The 18,123-nt window shown below is 40.6% G+C and overlaps 1 protein-coding gene across 1 annotated transcript in view; it reads right to left on the bottom strand.

Moving 5' to 3' along the window:
- Positions 1-8,433: 8,433 nt before the first annotated feature.
- The window catches only part of MTOR (mechanistic target of rapamycin kinase), a 112,928-nt gene continuing 103,238 nt past the window's right edge, over positions 8,434-18,123 (bottom strand). Inside the window, exons 57-62 of the mRNA XM_063435988.1 lie at positions 16,360-16,425; positions 14,829-14,912; positions 14,279-14,359; positions 12,739-12,844; positions 10,407-12,252; positions 8,434-10,352 (exon numbers count right to left, since the gene is read on the bottom strand). Coding sequence (XP_063292058.1) covers positions 12,237-12,252; positions 12,739-12,844; positions 14,279-14,359; positions 14,829-14,912; positions 16,360-16,425 — 353 coding nt within the window. The 3' untranslated portion in view covers positions 8,434-10,352; positions 10,407-12,236. The remainder of the gene's footprint in view (positions 10,353-10,406; positions 12,253-12,738; positions 12,845-14,278; positions 14,360-14,828; positions 14,913-16,359; positions 16,426-18,123) is intronic.

The raw sequence follows: 18,123 nt of genomic DNA, 5'->3' as shown, positions 1-18,123 counted from the left end.
AGTAATGGCATGTCTGGCACACAGTGTTGGGGCAGTGTTGGGGCAAGGACAGGACGCTTTAAAGATGTGTTGTTGATGGAGGACATGCGGACCTTTTTAAGTCCTACGCATCGCCACAGCCCTTCGGGATCCACCCTCAGAGAACGACTCGACCGACAGGTAGCAGACTACCTCGCCTTGACTGCAGATATCGACACTCTGAGGAGCGATGAACCCCTTGACTACTGCCTGTGCAGGCTTGACCTGTGGCCTGAGCTATCCCAATTTGCGATAGAACTTCTGTCCTGCCCCAAAAGCCGTACTGCACCCCTACAGTCCGTAATGAACGCTTCTGCTAGACTGATTTTCCTCTCTAGTCGTTTCTCTCACCCCTCTGCCAGTCCTTACGGCTTCCTGTATGCTATAGGAGTCAATTCAAGGTACTAACTCACACCTATAAAGCACTGAACAACTCTAGCCCCTCTTATATCTCCTCACAGATCCATAGGTATGTCCCTTCTCGGTCTCTCCGCTCTGCCCGTGATCACTTCCTGTCCGTTGTCCACACCCGTATGGCCAACTCGCGCTTGCAGGACTTCTCGCGGGCGGCTCCCTTCCTATGGAATAGCCTGCCTACCGCCATCAGACTCTCCCTTAGTCTTGCATCTTTTAAGAAGTGCCTTAAAACCCATCTCTTTAGGAAAGCTTATGGCCTCCAAGACTAACCCCTACCTCACATACCTGTCTCTTGCCCTCTCCTAAAGGGCAGCCCACCCTATTTGATTGCAAATTCCTGTCCTACTGTGTTTTACACCCCATCTCCTATAGAATGTTAGCTCGATTGAGCAGGGTCATCTTCAACCTATTGTTCCTGTAAGTTTTCTTGTAATTGTCCTATTTATAGTTAAATCCCCTCTCATAATATTGTAAAGCGCTACGGAATCTGTTGGCGCTATATAAATGGCTATAATAAATAATAATAATAAGTGTCCTGTCAGAAAGGACCGTCAGTGCAGCAGGAGGTATTGTCACTGAGAAGAGAAGTCGCCTAGGTCAAAAAAGTCTAGATTACCTCACCTTTATTAAGATGAATGAGGGATGGATCCCGAAGGGACTGACACTGGGCGATACATTTGATTAAAAAAGGCCTGATGAGATGAGCTGCCTTGGGCTACAAATGGTCCACATGCTGCTGTATTTTAGCTCTGAATGCCGGTTGACTTGCGTGACTTATCCGCCACCAACTAGGGTTCAAGCCGCCATGTTTTAGGGCACTTTCTGCCTGTGAAACAAACATCAATTTTTCTGGCCGCTGTTACAGCAGCGGCTGCAACAATACCACATTTTTCAGGCATGTGTACATGCCTAATTTTTAGGCCCTCTGGTGCTGCACTGTGGCTTCAAAAAACAAACCAAAAAAAAAAGGCACATAGTGACCCTATGTAGGGGGAACAGTCCCTATTCTGCTCTGTGTCAGTGTGTATCAGGGATTTGACTATCTTTATTCAGATTCAAAAATTACAATTCCAGGAAAAATTTAACAAAAATTTACAAGAACATGTTATGCACATCATAGAAACAACGTGAATTCTGCTCTTTTTTAAATTCTTTATTTTTATTGTGCAGGGAGGTACACGCATTGTCAATACGCCACAACAGCGTTCATTTGCATATGCAGTCGGTTTTGTCAGTGGCATGAGTTATTTGCACATTTTTAACATATATAACCAAGCTTAACGTTACAAGTAAGTACAAGAGTTATCTATTTGAGGCTTATATCGTAGCTTAACAATACATTACGAAAAAATAAAACTGTTTAAGACAGTTGTATGGCGATTAGAGAAGTTAGCACTCATTTTTGGGTTAGTAAAACAAGTATGTCTAACGTGTCTACGCAATTACTTCATATAGATAGTCGGCAAGTAGTGTTTCTAAGACACATATATTCTCAAGGCTAAAGATATAGACCTGCATACATCAACATTGTTTAAAGTTAAGTAGCTAAGTCACTGGGTAGTCAAACATGTCTAGAGTGTTTAGCAAAACATAAGATGAGGTCTAAATGGGTTACATAGTCATGTGAGTGGGTATGTGAAAACGAGTTTCAAAGCAAGCTGGTGAAACATGACTATTGAATGTTAAGAAATGAAAATAATAAACTGGTAAGGTATTAGGCAAGCCTATGTGTCTAAGTGAGGGTAGGTTTACAGCCTATGTGAAAACATGCCTAGTGGTTGCAATAAATACAGGCTGGGGGACAACATATAACAAACATTTAACATTGCTAAAGCCTGCCACTGCTGTGTAGACATATTTCTATCCACTCAGGGTCTAGCCTGCTCTATTGGATATGTTTCAACTAAGCATTAGGGCACTAGAAACAAGGTACCACAACAACTTTATACTGGCAAGCTGGCGGTGGCCTGAAAGAATAATAGACTATGATATAGTCATTAAGAGAGTATAAAGTCACACGTTTATCAGTTGCTGGGTGAGGTAATCGCTGGGGCATGGTTTGGTAATTACGGTATGGCGTAACTGGACAAGATGGCGTCCATCAACTTGGCGGGCACCGAATTTAGTTGCAGTGTCCGCTGTGCTGGGAGTGTCTGCGGTTCAGCCAATCCCCCGGTTCGGGAAGTCCGCTGCATATGGAAAACGGTAAGTTGGGTTCTCTCGCCCTTTGGTCCGCGCACCCTCTCCTGTGAGCCGTGGGGGGGGGATCTGTGTTCCGGTTCTCACGCTGATGTTAGCTGCCTCCCGATTAGTCCCACGGCCGTACCTGCGGGTTCCCGTGTGAGGGGTAGCGCCTTGTTGCGTGTGGGCCGTTCGGGAGCAAGCAGGTCGTGCTCGCTGGTGGGTCCCATGCTGAGGCGTGAGGGTGTGCTTGCCGGCATCTGTGGTGCATGGCGCTGTTTCCCTCCGTGAGGGTCTTCGGTGACGGATCCAGCGAGGGGCCGCTTTGGAGGTGCGAGGGGGATTCCCTCCCAGGTGTCGCCGGGTCGTCGGTCGGATCCAGGCCGCTACTGCTTTCCTCGCCCTCCGGAAGGCCCATCTCCGGGCATGAAGCTTTGTCCACAGGCTGGCACAAAGCCTATCGAAGAACTCCCCTGTGTTTCTGGGGGGTTTGTTGAGCGTGCGGTTCCTCGCCGGCTGTGCCGCCATCTTTTTTGGGCCTGGGCCGCCCTGTCTTGCAGTGGGCGTCGTCGCTTGTGCATGCTGTGATGCGGGGGTTATCGCCCCCAGCGAGGACCGGGATCTCCCCCGCCGGTCCAGAGGGGGGGGCAGCAGGGCAGTGTTAGGTCCACGCTTGTGAGCGGGCCCAGTGCGGGCCCAGTGCCGGGAGATCGTGTATCAGGGGCTTTGAGGACGGGGAACAGTCTCTATTCTGCTCTGTGTCAGTGTGTTTCAGGGATCCTTAGGATAGGTGTCAATCCATATCTGCCAAGTGACCCTATGTAGGGGGAACAGTCTCTATTCTGCTCTGTGTCAGTGTGTATCGTGGTCTCTGAGGACGGGGAACAGTCTCTATTCTGCTCTGTGTCAGTGTGTATCATGGTCTCTGAGGACGGGGAACAGTCTCTATTCTGCTCTTGCATTTCTATTTCTTCTTAGATAACAAAAAAATTCTGAGACGATGTTGGCAGGGCTATTCACTTGTGTGATCTGTCATGAATTGTCATTTGAATGTTAATTTGAACTGTGGGACACAAGAACTTGAATCTGACAATTTTTATTTTATCAGAGAACTTGTTCTGGATACAGAAAGGAAAAAAGTGAGGGTAAGCGGTTAAGGTACATCGATCTTATTCACATCTTATACATTCAAGAGCAAACTGGTTATTCATTCTCGTGGGAGTTTTTCCGCTGCCATTGTGCCTTCGGTCTAGTACCATGTCATGGTTGTCTTTCTCTCCTAAACCTGGGTTTGGTCCGGGGTATGGGAAGGGGGAAACCTGGGGACAGGCTACGGTAGGGGAAGAAGAACGGGGGAAATAGACGTCGGAAGCCCCTCAACTCCCTTTGTCTCCTTCTTAGTTAGCACGCTGTGTGCGGTCACAGGGTCTATTCCCTTATCTAACTACTTAACTATGTACAATGTGGGTGTTTGTTCCGTTATGCCCTGTAGATTGTTTAACCTCAGCTTGGTATACCTCAATGTTGGCTGTTGTACCATGGTGTTTGGAGTCGTTGTCTCTCTGCGTCAGAGCAGTTAGGTCTTAGGAGTGGTACTATTCATCCTTCGTGTATATATATATATATATATATATGTGTTATTGTTCTAACACGACCCCCTCCTCCTCCTTCCTCAGATACGCCTCCCATATGTTCCTGGCTTCCACTATGTGGTGTGGGGGGTGTAGCCGCTGGCAGGTCTTTGTTTCATATGCTAGGTTTAGGGAGATCTGTTGGAGAAGGCTAGATCTCTCCGGTGGCTGTTGTTGTTTCCACCCTCTGGCTATTAATAAGTTGGCAGCAATCAAAATATGATATGTTAGGTCGGCATGTGGTTTTGGGAATGGGTCAATCGAGATGAAGAGTAGGGCATTTTCTGGTCTCAGGTTGGTTCTCGTGACCAGTGCCCCTTGTATCACCCCCTCAACTGCCTTCCAGTATCCTCTGATGGCCGAGCAGGCCCACCAGATGTGGAGCATTGTGCCCTACTCTATTAAACATCTCCAGCAAAGTCTCGAGGTGTTGGGATATATGGTCGCTAGTCTAGTCGGTACCAAGTACCACCTATATTGTATCTTGCGCATTAGCTCTAGGTGGGATGCACATCTGGATCTACCTTTGTAGGCTATGAAGGCTTGGTTCCATTGTTCTTCTGAGAAGACTGTACTCAAATCCTTATGCCATGCCTCCCAGGTGTGCGGTTCCTAAAATCGCTGCCATATACACGTCCACTGATAGGAGACGCAACAGGTATTAAACTGATAAGAATAATACTAAACACACCACTCCTATCTAGTGGCACATTAGATTGCACGCGCAGTGCCCCAAATTTGAAGTAGGAGGACCGACCAAGCATCTTCTTCCATCTCGCTGTTCCAAAAATCGCTGCCATATACACATCCACTGAGAGGAGTTTGGTCTGTCACTGTGAAGTGGGTGTAACCCTTACACTACATCATACAGTAGGTCCCCCCCTCATTATTTTTATGGCCCCCACCCACCGCTCTCGGGTGGGGGGAGGACAGTAGGTCTCCCCCCCCATTGTGATTTATGCCCCCCACCCACCACGCAGGGGTGGGGGCTGGGGGGGAGGACAGTAGGTATACTGAATATTCCCCTGTATAACAATGTTTGGCATTTAGTGAATATTCCCCATTCTGCTCTGTGTCAGTGTGCATCAGGGTCTCTGAGGACAGGTGTCAATCCATATTCATTGCGATTTATGAATGTTAGGTGATTTCTGCCCTTTATGGATTAAAACCAGACTCTGCATCAACTGTGTAATTTTCCATGGGATTTTTGCCTCTGGCATGCCACAGTCAAGGTGTTAGTCCCCTTCAAACAACTTTTCCATCACTTCTGTGGCCAGAAACAGTCCCTGTGGGTTTTAAAATTTGCCTGCCCATTGAAGTCAATGGCGGTTCGCGAACGTTTGCGGAAGTTCCCATTCGCCGTTCGCGAACCGAAAATTTCGGGTTTGCGACATCACTACATGTAATGCGTCTATCTCATATATTAGTTTCCCCTTTTACGTTGCATTACTGAAATAAATTAACCTTTGCACGATATTCTAATTTTTAGAGTATCACCTGTACATTCATAAAATACCATCATGAAAGCATTTCTGGTGTACCCCAGGAAGCCTGTACCCACACTGCATTGTAGTGGATACCCAAAAGATACCATAACATGTGATAATGAGGTCTTTACTTTTTGATGCAGTGCCACCTACGTTTGAAGAAGATGATAATTTGTCGGAAGATATCACGTCTTTGGTTTTCACGTCTTACAGTTCTCTTAAATTGCTCAGTAAAAGGTAAACCCATCCCAATCATAGCCTGGCAGAAAGACGGGAAGCAAATTGAAAAAGCAGAACAATACCAGTATTTATCGAGTGGGAGATCTCTGCAGGTATATGGACGTATTTTACAATCCTTAGCAATTATTATAATTATTGTGTTTTTGTTTGTAAGGCTAACATAACATAATTGCAAAGCTATTACTGTAACAAGGCATGATGAGTGCAAACATTAAGGGTAATCTGCACAAGAACTTAAATGAGGATATTCTCAAGCTAACCGTCTCCTGCCTCCTCCCCGTGCGGCAGCAACTCTGTGAAGCTGGGAGGAAGTGCTATCATTGATCAATCTCTCTGATTTGGGTTGTTCTCCTTTCTCTATACTAACGTGGGGGGGCTAAATACGTTCCAGGATCGATGGAAGTAAACTGGTGTGAATCCCTACAATTATTTTATTTTTATCAGAACTCACAAACATAATGGACAATAAACATTTTAAAACCTGGAAAGTGGTTTCCTCCTTTAATGAATAAAAGCAGGACACGTTAGCATTTATAGTCAGATGTTTAGTAGCCAGCTTTATTTACTACATCAATACACTGTGGGATTTCCACACAGAATTATGATGAATTGCAAAGTTAAGGCTAAAGTATTCAAGTTAACTATTTTGGTCTTAATGTTTGTATTCAGTTCACAATAATTCCATGTTTAGTGAATACATCGCCACCAACTAGACTTTTCTTCTCAATCCTTCTCATTGCAGAAAATACTTTGATCATTAAGCTACCCTCAGGCACTGCAGATGTCTGCGCTATATAAGCAGTGCCAGAGTCGGCAATCTTTTCCAGCCCTTTAAACCTCAGACAAAGATTCACAAACTGCAGGGGAATGGTCAATTTCCTCGGGATACTTTGTTTTCCAGTATTGCAGAAACGGAAAATATAGTGGATTTAGAGAATTATTTTTGCATTTGGCTATTGTGGTTTAAAAATGTGTAATTAAAGGGACACTCCAGGCACCCAGACCACTTCTGCCCATCTGAGTGGTCTGGGTGCCAACTCCCACTACCCTTCTTAACCCTGCAGCTGTAATATTGCAGTTTTTTTAAATAATTACCTTGCAGCGTTAAGCCCTCCTCTAGCGGCTGTCTATCAGACAGCCATTAGAGGGACTTCCGTGTTTTAAACAACGCTGGACGTCCTCACGCTATGCGAGGACCTCCAGCGTCACCAAAATCCCCATAGGAAAGCATTGAATAATGCTTTCCTATGGGGAGGTCTAATGTGCGCGAGGCCATTGCCGCGCATGCGCATTAGGTCTACCCCACTGGTGAGGGAGGAGAGTAGGCGGAGCCTGACCCAGCGCAGAGGGACATCGGTAGGTCACTGAAGGGGTTTTAACACCTTCAGCAACTTAGGGCGGGGGGTGGGAGGGAGAGGGGCACTGCAGGGTTGGCACTGGAGAGTCCCTTAACTTGTAGTTTGACTTTTTTTTTTTTTAATTCTTTATTTTTCATTCGGTTGGGAGGAAAGTGCATGTCAACAACATTATGGCTTACGCAGAAGCCACTTTCGTAGTTTGACTCTTAAAGGGACAGTCCAATCCCAAAACACTCCAGTTTCCGGTTTTAGGGTTAACTCCATGCCCTCTGCCTTATTACATTAAAAAAAAAAGCAAAAAATATGGCACTTTCATGAATCTCCTAGCTGTCAAGCAGATAGAATGAATCCCTGCGACACTCTCTAAACCGGTCCATAACCCAGGAGAAATTTAGAATCATATGCCCAAATATGTGTAGGTCGCAATCTTAATTGGATAAATTGATACTCCGAACCCCTCATTCTAGGCTTCAGGTACTCTTTATTACTGTGCAATTCTAGCTAAACTACACTGATGCAAATCGTACAAAGTTTGTATTTATTTTATTTTATATTTCACTGGTTTTTAAAAACTGTAAAATATCTAAAAATATCTCATAAAATGATTTTTCGTTTCCCCCTGCCAACATTATTGATTTTCTAGGTAATCATTGGGTTTAAAGGTGTTCTGGATGAGAGAGCCATTGGCTTTGTATATATACATGGTGGGAGATACAAATAACGTTATTTTAGGGATATTGCATCTGCAAGTAATAGGATTATATATTCCTACATACAATCTGTTTTTTTTTTATTACCGGTAATTGGCAGCAATTTGAGGAGATGATGAAATTTAGGAAGCTGTTTTATGATGCATTTAAAAAAATAGATAAAAAAAATGAGTAAGGATTGTGCTTTTAAGGAACACTCAGAAAACCCTTTGGACAAGTAAACTCTTTGACCTTCAAAAAACAGAACAGATTGCACCAAGGCCATAAACACAGTGTGCGAATTAACCAGCACGTTCTTTCAGTCCTTGTAATAGACATTTATATTTAATTAGGGTCTAGATGTAATTACCTTAGAGAAAAACAAAATCAAACAGTAAAAACACTTAAAAAATTATTGCGTAATAGTATTTTATTCGACTTTACATATTTAATCAAATCCGTAGATATAAATCGAAGACAATTCCCCCCCCATTCAAAAAATTAAATAAAAAGGAAAATACACTAAATTAATTTTGAAATGTGTTCTAAACCAATTAATGGATTCTTTGCTCTGTCCTGAATCTGGCAGAATATAGGCAAATAAATGGAGGAAAAATAATATATCAATTATTTTGGAGGATAAAATGGAGGAAGAAACTTAAAGCAAAGACTAAAGGTGTATGGACATACAAAACAGAGCTGGCTGTATTGGACCAAATTCATAAATTCAGTATGGCAGCTTTTTATTGATGGCAAACAGAAGGTTAAAAAAAACAGTCAATGGCGTCTACCTTCAAACAAGTAGTAATGCATTTATTAAAGGGACAGTAAAGTATGAAAAATGTTTAACATCAATGCCAAGAATCAGTTTTATGATGCAAATATTACTGCAACATTACTTTAGCACTAAGAAAATCAAGCCAGGTTTGTTTAGTACATTCTCAGAGGTATTTTACACTTAATTTCATGGAGTTTCTTTCCTCCCAGGTAGTTTTAGATTATCCATAAATAGTTACAATTAAGACTGGCCCAATTATAATCGTCACTGAAATGCTGCAGTAAAGACCTCATATCTCAGCTTGCAAACGTTTTGGATTAACATACACCAATTTTACTCAGAAATATAACAATATATATATTCGTTACTTTGCTGTCCCTCAGCATTCTAGAATTCTTACATCTGAAGGAAAGCCAAACCGTTCTTCTAAAAATTCCCAATATAATTTCCTCCAGGGCTTTTGTACGTAACCAGCACTCATTATAAAGCGTAAACACTGCCCGTTGTGACTCACTAATCAGAATTCATCATATATTTATGAAGATTTGTTTTCGATCTAGTACACATTAAAGAGAAAAAAAAAATCATAGAATGAATTATGAATGTTCAGTTTTATACATGAGCTATGAAGGCTACTGGGTATTGCAATATTTTCCTTTTATTCCCAAGCATCCGAGAAACAAACATATCTTTGCACTGATGAATCTAAACAACAACTATGTATGTAGTCCTGTACAATTGGTATATATACACCTTTAAATATAACCACTCACTGTCATTTGATATAAAACCACCTAAAATGATGTTTAAAATAATGATGTACCTGCAGTTTTATTGATATTGGGAAAATATGCAATCATTACCAGAGTCCTTCGATAGGCTTACTTTACAGCCATATGTTTCTATATGTTGACTATTGATAATGCTCTATGGGAATCTGTAAATGGCTCACACAGAGAAACTGCCCCACACAGCTTCTAGATCAACACAACTTCTAGAAAGCACAAAACGTGTACGTACTACATTATCGTACGTTTAAAGCCTATATACGTATGTGTGTGTCGAGCATTAAAAAGAGTCTGCATATTAAGCTAAAGGCAGCAAATGTGTACAAATTAATACTGTTCAGACATATATGGAAATTAATTAATTACTTTACAGGGACACTATAGTCCCCAAAACAACTTTAGCTGAATGAAGCAGTTCTAGTGTATAGATCATGCGCCTGAAGTTTCGCTGCTCAATTATCTGCCATTTAAGAGTTAAATCACTGTTTGTTTATGCAGCCCTAGCCACACCTCCCCTGGCTGTGACTCTCACACCCTGATTGAAAACAAAATGATTTACACTTCAAATCAGATCTTAAATGGGCACTCCAGGGGTGATGTCCACCCTGTCCCTGGTGGCATCCGGCTTAAAAAGTTTTAGATTCAAGAAGTGTGGAGCGCTGCCAGATATTGGCGTTGCTGATTGACTGAGAGCAGCCAGCTGAAGCTCTCAGCTAATCAGTGACTTCCCATTCACTAAACTGGTTTGGAAAGAAATGCACCTTTCTCAAGCCAGTTTAGTGAATGGGGAGTCACTTATTGAGAGCGTCAGCTGGCCACTCTCAGCCAATCAGCAGCGCCCCTGCCCTTCGGCGCTCTGTGCTTCCTGAATCTTAAAATTCAGAATCTGGATGCGGACTGAGGGGGTGGGGGTAGGAGCATGGACATGGCTGCTGGAGGCAACTTTGAGTTTAAACCATTTGAAAACTGTTTAACCCCTTGAGGTGAGAGTGCCCCCAGGGGCCTCCTGGCACCAAAACAACTTAATTTAGATGAAGTTGTTTTTAGTGTCTGGAGTGTCCCTTTAACTTACGTTAGACGTTTTTATCTCCTGCTCTGTAAATTGAACTTTAATCACACACTAGAAGCTCCTTCAAAGTCTGGCAAGCTATTATTAGTGCAGATGATAAATTCTTAATTAAACAGAATGTGCAATAATGGAAGTATAAACATTCCAATTTGCTTTACAGGAAGTGTTTAGGAAGGCTGTGCCAGTCACATGCAGGGAGGTGTGACTAGGGCTGCATAAACAAAGTAATTTAACTCCTAAATGGTAAATGATTGAGCAATGACACTGCAGAGGCATGATCTATACTCCAAAACTGCTTCATTAACCTAAAGTGGTTTTGATAACTATAGTGTCCCTTTAAGATAGTTTGCCCAAGAGTGTACGTGTGTGTGATATTTTACTCAAGCCCATCCTCCATGTTTATTCTTAAACGCTGCTAGGAAAATTTTAAAGGGACAATAAAGGCAAAAAAAAATGCTTATTTTACATTATTCATATCAAAAAGTCTTGAATCTGCTGGGTTTAGTACATATTGAGGCCTATATTTGTTCAGTACAAGAAGAGATATTGATATATATATTTTTTTACATATATACAATTGTTTCCTACTTGTGATTGTGTCAAACTTAATATCCAGTAGTTTCCCATTGATCAGAGTAAAAACATTGTTTCATGAATGATCATGTTACTGTGCAATGCACCAGTTCAGTCCGCATTCTCCTTCATGGATTAACAGAGTGTTCAGCTTGGAAGTAATGGAAAACTCTGGAAATTAAGATGGGCCCTTACAGGTACCATGGTTTGTGTGTTTGATTCCTTTTTAGTTTTCAGGGCACAATGCAATAGCTGCTTTATACATCCACTTACAAACATAGAAAATATACGACAATACAATATTTTTGATCTTTACAATAAAATAAGCATTTCGTTTTGCTGTTGTGTCATTTACGCTCATTTTGCTCTGTTCGTCTCTCCCAGATTATGTTGACATAACAGAGAGCCATTAAAATAATTGCTTATAGTTCACAGTGTCACACAAGGGGGGGGGGGGGGGGGTAAAAAAAAAATCCAACATTCTTTAATTATTTGGGAAACAATCCATGTTCCTTCCAATTGCTGACGAGCATTTACATTCTACTTACTGAGGGTATCGGCTGACCCTGCAAAATTCATTGTTTGCACAAATCCACACTTTTCTTTCTCACATATACATTTTGTTTTCAACAACCATAATTTTCATGGCATCGGGTTATATATTTGCCATCGTGATTTGATGTTAGAGCCATCGTCTTCTGGTCTTTCTATTCCAGCAAACAGAAAATGGGATGATCCATGTGGTACTGACGGCTCAGTTTCCATTTGCGAGCATGACCAACGTCACAGACTTCAATATATACAGAAAGTACACAGTACAAGTTAAACTCCTAAAGCAGGAACAAGAGACTGCAATATGTTGGCCTCCGTTTCTTGCACATCTCCCATTTGTCCACAAGACAAAGGATCCTGAGGACAATCAAGTCAGAATCTCCTTTACAGGTCTCTGAAGACAGATTCATGGACTGCTGTGAAAGGCATAGATGTTCACAGACAGATAGATGTTCCTACCAAAAAGGACACCTAAAAAAAAAAAAAAAGAAACCACACCAAGTTAATTTTTTTTCTCATTTCGGAGTGGAAAATACAAGCATGCCCAACCACATTGGGTTTGCGCATATTTATTTTTCATCCCTCAGTGATACCTGCAGCATCCCAAAAATGCAGCCTGGCCTAGCATTGGTTGGTGGGCACATATACATAATGAAAGGCGGCAAAAACAAACGTCAGCAAGGTGAATTTTTCAATCTATGCTGCCAATTTAGCTAGCACAATGTATGCAATACAGTCTTAAAATTCTCTGACGGTGGCATTGTCGCTTGAGTTAAAAGTCCACTTTAAACACATCAGAAACTTATTATCTATACATTGATAATAGAGCTTAAAGAAATATATATATATATATATTTTTTTTTTAACTATATACTGGAGATCAGTATTGATGAAGTTAAAGTGCACCACATGACTATGATAACGGAGTGGGGATATTTCCAAGATTGGGGGACTCACCATCCAATATAACACTGACAGAGGTTTTCGTGGGAAGTGGCTTGTTTAATCAGCAGCTCAACCTGCGTGGAGACATCTAGCGTTTCTTCATGGTTAAAGTCCCGTCCTGAAATAAAATGATGTAAAGAGAAAGGGTTTGTCATAGCCCCGTCTTTGGCTAGGTGGTCAGAACCGGTTTTATATTATCTAAAAAATAAATAAATAATAATATAAAGTTGAAAAGCTAAAGTCTGTCTTAAATCAATGCTGAACTGATAAAATCATTTTCCTGGATGTCAAAGACAATTAGACCTTTACGAACGGGAACAATATAACATACAGGACAGTCCATGCAGATAATTTAATATGTAGATAAGATAGCTTGTCTCACAGATATACCGCTATAGAAGGAGGATTTTCATGTATATTAACATGTAGACCAATAATTTTATTATTGAGATTTTCCTTATATTCATTAGAGTAAATCAATCCCTGTACCAGGTCTAAACATACAAGTTATGGAGCCATGTCTAAAAATGGCTGAATCTCATTCTAACAAATAGAACAATGAAAGGATTACGAACAAGGTTTGGTTCATCACGATGAGCTGTATGAATTGAAGGTATATTTTAATATCGTCCTACTTGGTCAGACAGATCAAGGTCTCAATGTAACAGAATGGATAATGTGATTGATGTCATTTGTCCTGTTACGCTCAGGTGGTCAATATTTAGGTAACTTGTTACAATTTATAAAATGTGGAGTATGGCTCATAAAATGTCTGGCAACGCACATTGTTTTTGTTCAAATGAAAATATGGTTTTATTTTATATTGGAGTCGAATCCCTCATCGTTTTTTTTTTCTTACATAACGATGCTAAGCCTGCTCAGTCAATCCCATATTACATAATGTAATGTTTTGTCTCAGAAGGAAGTTTTCCAAAATAACAAAAATAAACAATAATTTGCAATTGTATTATTAGAACAACATAGATCCCATCTCTTGGGGGAACACCTAATCCCACTGATTATTTAAATGTGTTCTTTTTTCTGAGTTCAGAACTGAAACCTCTTAATAAAATAATCTTTAAAGGGTGTGATCAGAATGTTTGTTTGTTAATTGTACTTTCCATACCATCTATAAAGGGACACTCTATTGCCCAAATAAAATATGTTATTCTATAGATGTAAACCCAATGAAAACATGCATGTTATTATGCATTTCCATCAGGGGTATATCTAAAAACCAACCTGCAAAAGCTGCAGATCTCGTCTGCAGCCTTTGCAAGCTCCCTCCTCATAACCCCACCCAGACTTTGTGTGTCTGTCCAATCACAGGCGTCCCAATGCAGCTCAATGAAAAGTCTTTGCAAGGCTGGTGCTCTGGGCAATTGCCTGGGGTGGGGGATGCGATGAGTGAGTTTTATTCAAACTGTAGCAAACCCAGTCAATCTAATCGGGAATAGAGCTTTGAACCATCAGGTTTCAAGAGACAGAGCTGCATTTTTTACTATCATTTTGCTAACAGAATTGCAAACATATGGAGACAGGCTAATTTTACCTGTTAGCTTGTCCCGAACCCTGTTAATAATCTGTATAGCTTTTTTATTTAAAGCTTCGGGCTGTACCAGACCATCACCAACTGCAAACAAAAAAATATATTTGTTAAGCACAATGGAATCTATACTTCAACCACACAAGATGAAGGAAAACAAACTTGACTGCAAAATATTTGTATAATTACGAAAGCAAAAACAAAGATCCACTAAGTAGATGTTTCATAGACAAATATACAAAGAACAAGGTCCCCTTAGTGGAAATTTGAAGTAAGAATTTCCTGTAAATGTGTAGATGAATAAATACCCGCAGTATACATCATACGCACTAATTGAAGGACTTGTTGTGTGAAATAAGTTATGGCCTTTTGGGATTGAGCCAAATGTGGCAGGGAATAATTCCTGTATTTCACTTGGACATTGAAATACATTCTACCCCTTTGCCAAAGACAATTCATATAGACACAATATAGACTAAATGGTTTATCTACGAGGTGTCACACCAGTTTTCTAATTAAATGGGGAGGTTTTGTACAAATGGTGAAATAGACTTACTAAACGTATGGATAGATTCTGGGACAGTACTTCCTCCAGGTTTTTTGTGCGTAGTTTCACCTAATTCCACTGTATCCAACATTTCTGCAATGGGAAAGAAAGATCACTATTAAATCAAACCATGATCAAAACTAAGTTTACATCTAAAGTCACCTAAAACAGCAACCAAGAGCTACCTGCCGTTATACTGAAAAACATTACAATATGGACTACAGAAAATCCCTTCTGCACATGGTAGGAAAAGCCATCATGACATCATCCATGAAATGAATCAAATGCACAACACACAACAGATGTTTTTAACTTTGTGAACAAATTAAATTATGGAAAGAGTATTACCATTCTGAAACATGCTTTTTAAACTTCCAAGTTAAGCAATGAATCTATTTAGAAAATTCTTCCTGCTGTTCTAATTACAAAGCCTATAAAGCTTGAGCCGGCAGTTAAACAATGACGTGACATCCCAGTAAGCTCACAGAGCTGGAATACATACAAAAACACCATTTGTTTGAGGCCTGTGCCTTTAAAATCTGTGGGTGCCATTTACGATGCACTAAATGCAGACACATTCCAAGGTTACTTATTAATGTATATTCATATAAATACAAAGATGGAATGCATGCATCACATTTTTAATCATTCTAAATGTATTCACATGCATAGTGTTTTAAGCAAAATGCATGCTCAAATATTATGTATTCGTTGAAACCATAGCAAATATACAGTTTTAGTTTCCCTGAACCAATGGTCCCAATGCCTCCCTAGGCAGATTCACTTGCTAATAAAATTATTTTTATACCAAGATGTTTTTAGAAACGAATTCTATATTACATTCTTATTTGATTGTGTGCTGTAGTTTAGTGACATAATGTCTGTGTTTGTTTTGAACGCGGTTTGGCTGACTCCAGGTAACGCACACCCAGGGACATTATATAATGTGGACGCACAGCTGCAAAGAAAATTTCTATTTAATTATTACCATGTGTGTTATTGGGAGAGTTGTTACAGTCTAAAAACGCTGACGAAATTCTCTTAGTCAACTGAACAGAGAGAGACCTGACCAGAAGAAGGAATTGGCCTCAGATGTTAAGTTTGACAAATACGAAGTCTTAACATTTTGATTTCCATGTTTAATAGGGAGACCGATTATCATTTATCGTGGGACCAAATGCTGCCTTTGACTTCACGCAAAAAAACAAACAAAAGCTATATGGAAAATCCTCCCCCCCACTGCTATCCACAGACCAGCTGGTACTTAAACTGGGCATCAAGCATCACTGGACAGTACCCTACATGCATTAATTTGTCCTTTCTTCTGCCTCACCTGTGCTAACTCCCCCTTTCACCCACTTCAGATAGATTGTGCTACATTCAAATTCCCCTTTCCACTTTTCTAATGACGTGCATAAATACTGATTGACCTGAAAGGCTCGGTTTCCAAACTAATGTTAGCAGATCTCCATGTGTTAAAATATTAGGGTTAATGATATTCAGGCTCTGAGAACCTAGGAATGTTCCAAGCTGAACTCACCCACAGACTGTCCGGCTGAGTAGGAGTCTGTCCGTGTACGAGAGCGTTTGTTGCCCTTTATATTGGCTGTAAAAAGATTATTATTGGAGAGGTTGATGAGATTCTGCTTTCAACGATTAAAAATGAAAAGAGATCAGCACGGAACTGGCTTAGCTTACAAGGGAACCGACCGCAATGGCCAATTAATATTTGAATAAAAATTACATGTTTATGTAGTAGCTCCATCTGTAATCGCTAATAACGGGTAGTTTGTGAAGCATAGCACGATACAGAAATTCTAATAGAAATGTGGGGGTCTCATTTTCACTGCACTGCAATTTCCTGTCTCGTTGGAATCCAAAACACTGAGAGAATGCTATGTGGTTTTGGTGTTCGAAAACCTTGAATTTTAAAGCCAGCATGAGCTTTAGTCCACGGTTTACGACTCGCCTTTCTGGCATCTAAAGAATTAAAAGGATGGCTGTTATTTAGTAATGAGAATATTTGTTATATCACCCTAGCAGTCCTTGTTCTGTTTTTGGGGGGGTTACATATGAGCCCTTCAGGTCTGGCCTAATCACATTTAGAAAGGCTGAAAGAGCAAGGTGCCCAAAATTTCAGAATGGCTCAGTCTCCTATTACACTTTTTATAAATAGTCTGTTTTCTAAAGAGACTGTGCCGTGCAACCCATGCACATTAATTCGATTTTGGTGCAAGGAGTTCTCCTGTTTCTTCTCTTCTTGCACGGAAATTTGCTCTTAAGTGCAGCGATTTAAAAAAAAAAAAACAAAAAAAAAAAAAACGAATTTAGCTATAGGTGTGCCCCTTTTGTGGTACATATACAGTTCCTCATTTGGCTGTACACATATTTGTAAGACATAAGCACTCTGAGGTGTCCACATCTTTCCTGTTCGACTCTCTAAGAAAGCCCGAGTCTTGGCAGTGCACATGTATAATCTGGCAAATTCTGAACACAGCCCCATACAGAATACAATGTACTCAATGTACTCAGCAACGTATTTGCTTCTGGAGGCTGCAGTACATATCCTCTAAATTCATGGTGGACAGGGGCTTGTGGAATAAGATCAGGCTGTTCTTTCTGTTCGGGAAGGGCTCAAAGCTGCAGCTACCTGCGTTTTGATCCGCAGCATCAGGAACCTCCAACGTATCTATTCATTTTTGTAATATTTTTAATGCATTAAGAAAATGGGAATCTCTTCCAGCATTAAGTGTCATGTTCAACTCTCAAAAAAGTCAACGGTTTTCTCAAAAAAGTACAGGTGCTAAGAAACACTGCCCCAGGCCTTCCATAAAGGCAAAGGAGATTATTCATAACACAGTGATGTTCTCATTAAGCAGAGAACTGTAGAAATATAGAAATTGGCAACATTTACACCCAAATAGTGAAGTAGCTAAAATGCTTTCATGCAGTTATTTGTCACAATTCTCTGCTTAGCAATTAAACTCAAAACGAATATGGACTACATTTTATAATAGTTAGCAAATCGGCAGAAATGTTAATAAACACATCCATAATTATTTGTTATTAAAGAGATGTGCTGTAAGTAATAAACAATACCAACATGGAAATTGAGCCGTAATTGAGAGAGTTATTGACTAAACAGTGAGTTGCCATATGACTACTGCTTACATCACTAAGGGCAGCATCACAAGTCTGCACAAGGTTTCATGTACAGATGACAAATTGTAACCTTTACAAGGATTATAAAGTGAATTATTCCACTCAATGAGTGGACGGAGATCTAATTTCTGATTACACTACG

The sequence above is a fragment of the Pelobates fuscus genome, chromosome 11 (genome assembly GCF_036172605.1).
Source record: "Pelobates fuscus isolate aPelFus1 chromosome 11, aPelFus1.pri, whole genome shotgun sequence".
Classification (NCBI taxonomy): domain Eukaryota; kingdom Metazoa; phylum Chordata; class Amphibia; order Anura; family Pelobatidae; genus Pelobates; species Pelobates fuscus.
The sequence above is the reverse complement of the archived record's forward strand: the minus strand, read 5'-3'. Positions and strand labels throughout refer to the sequence as shown.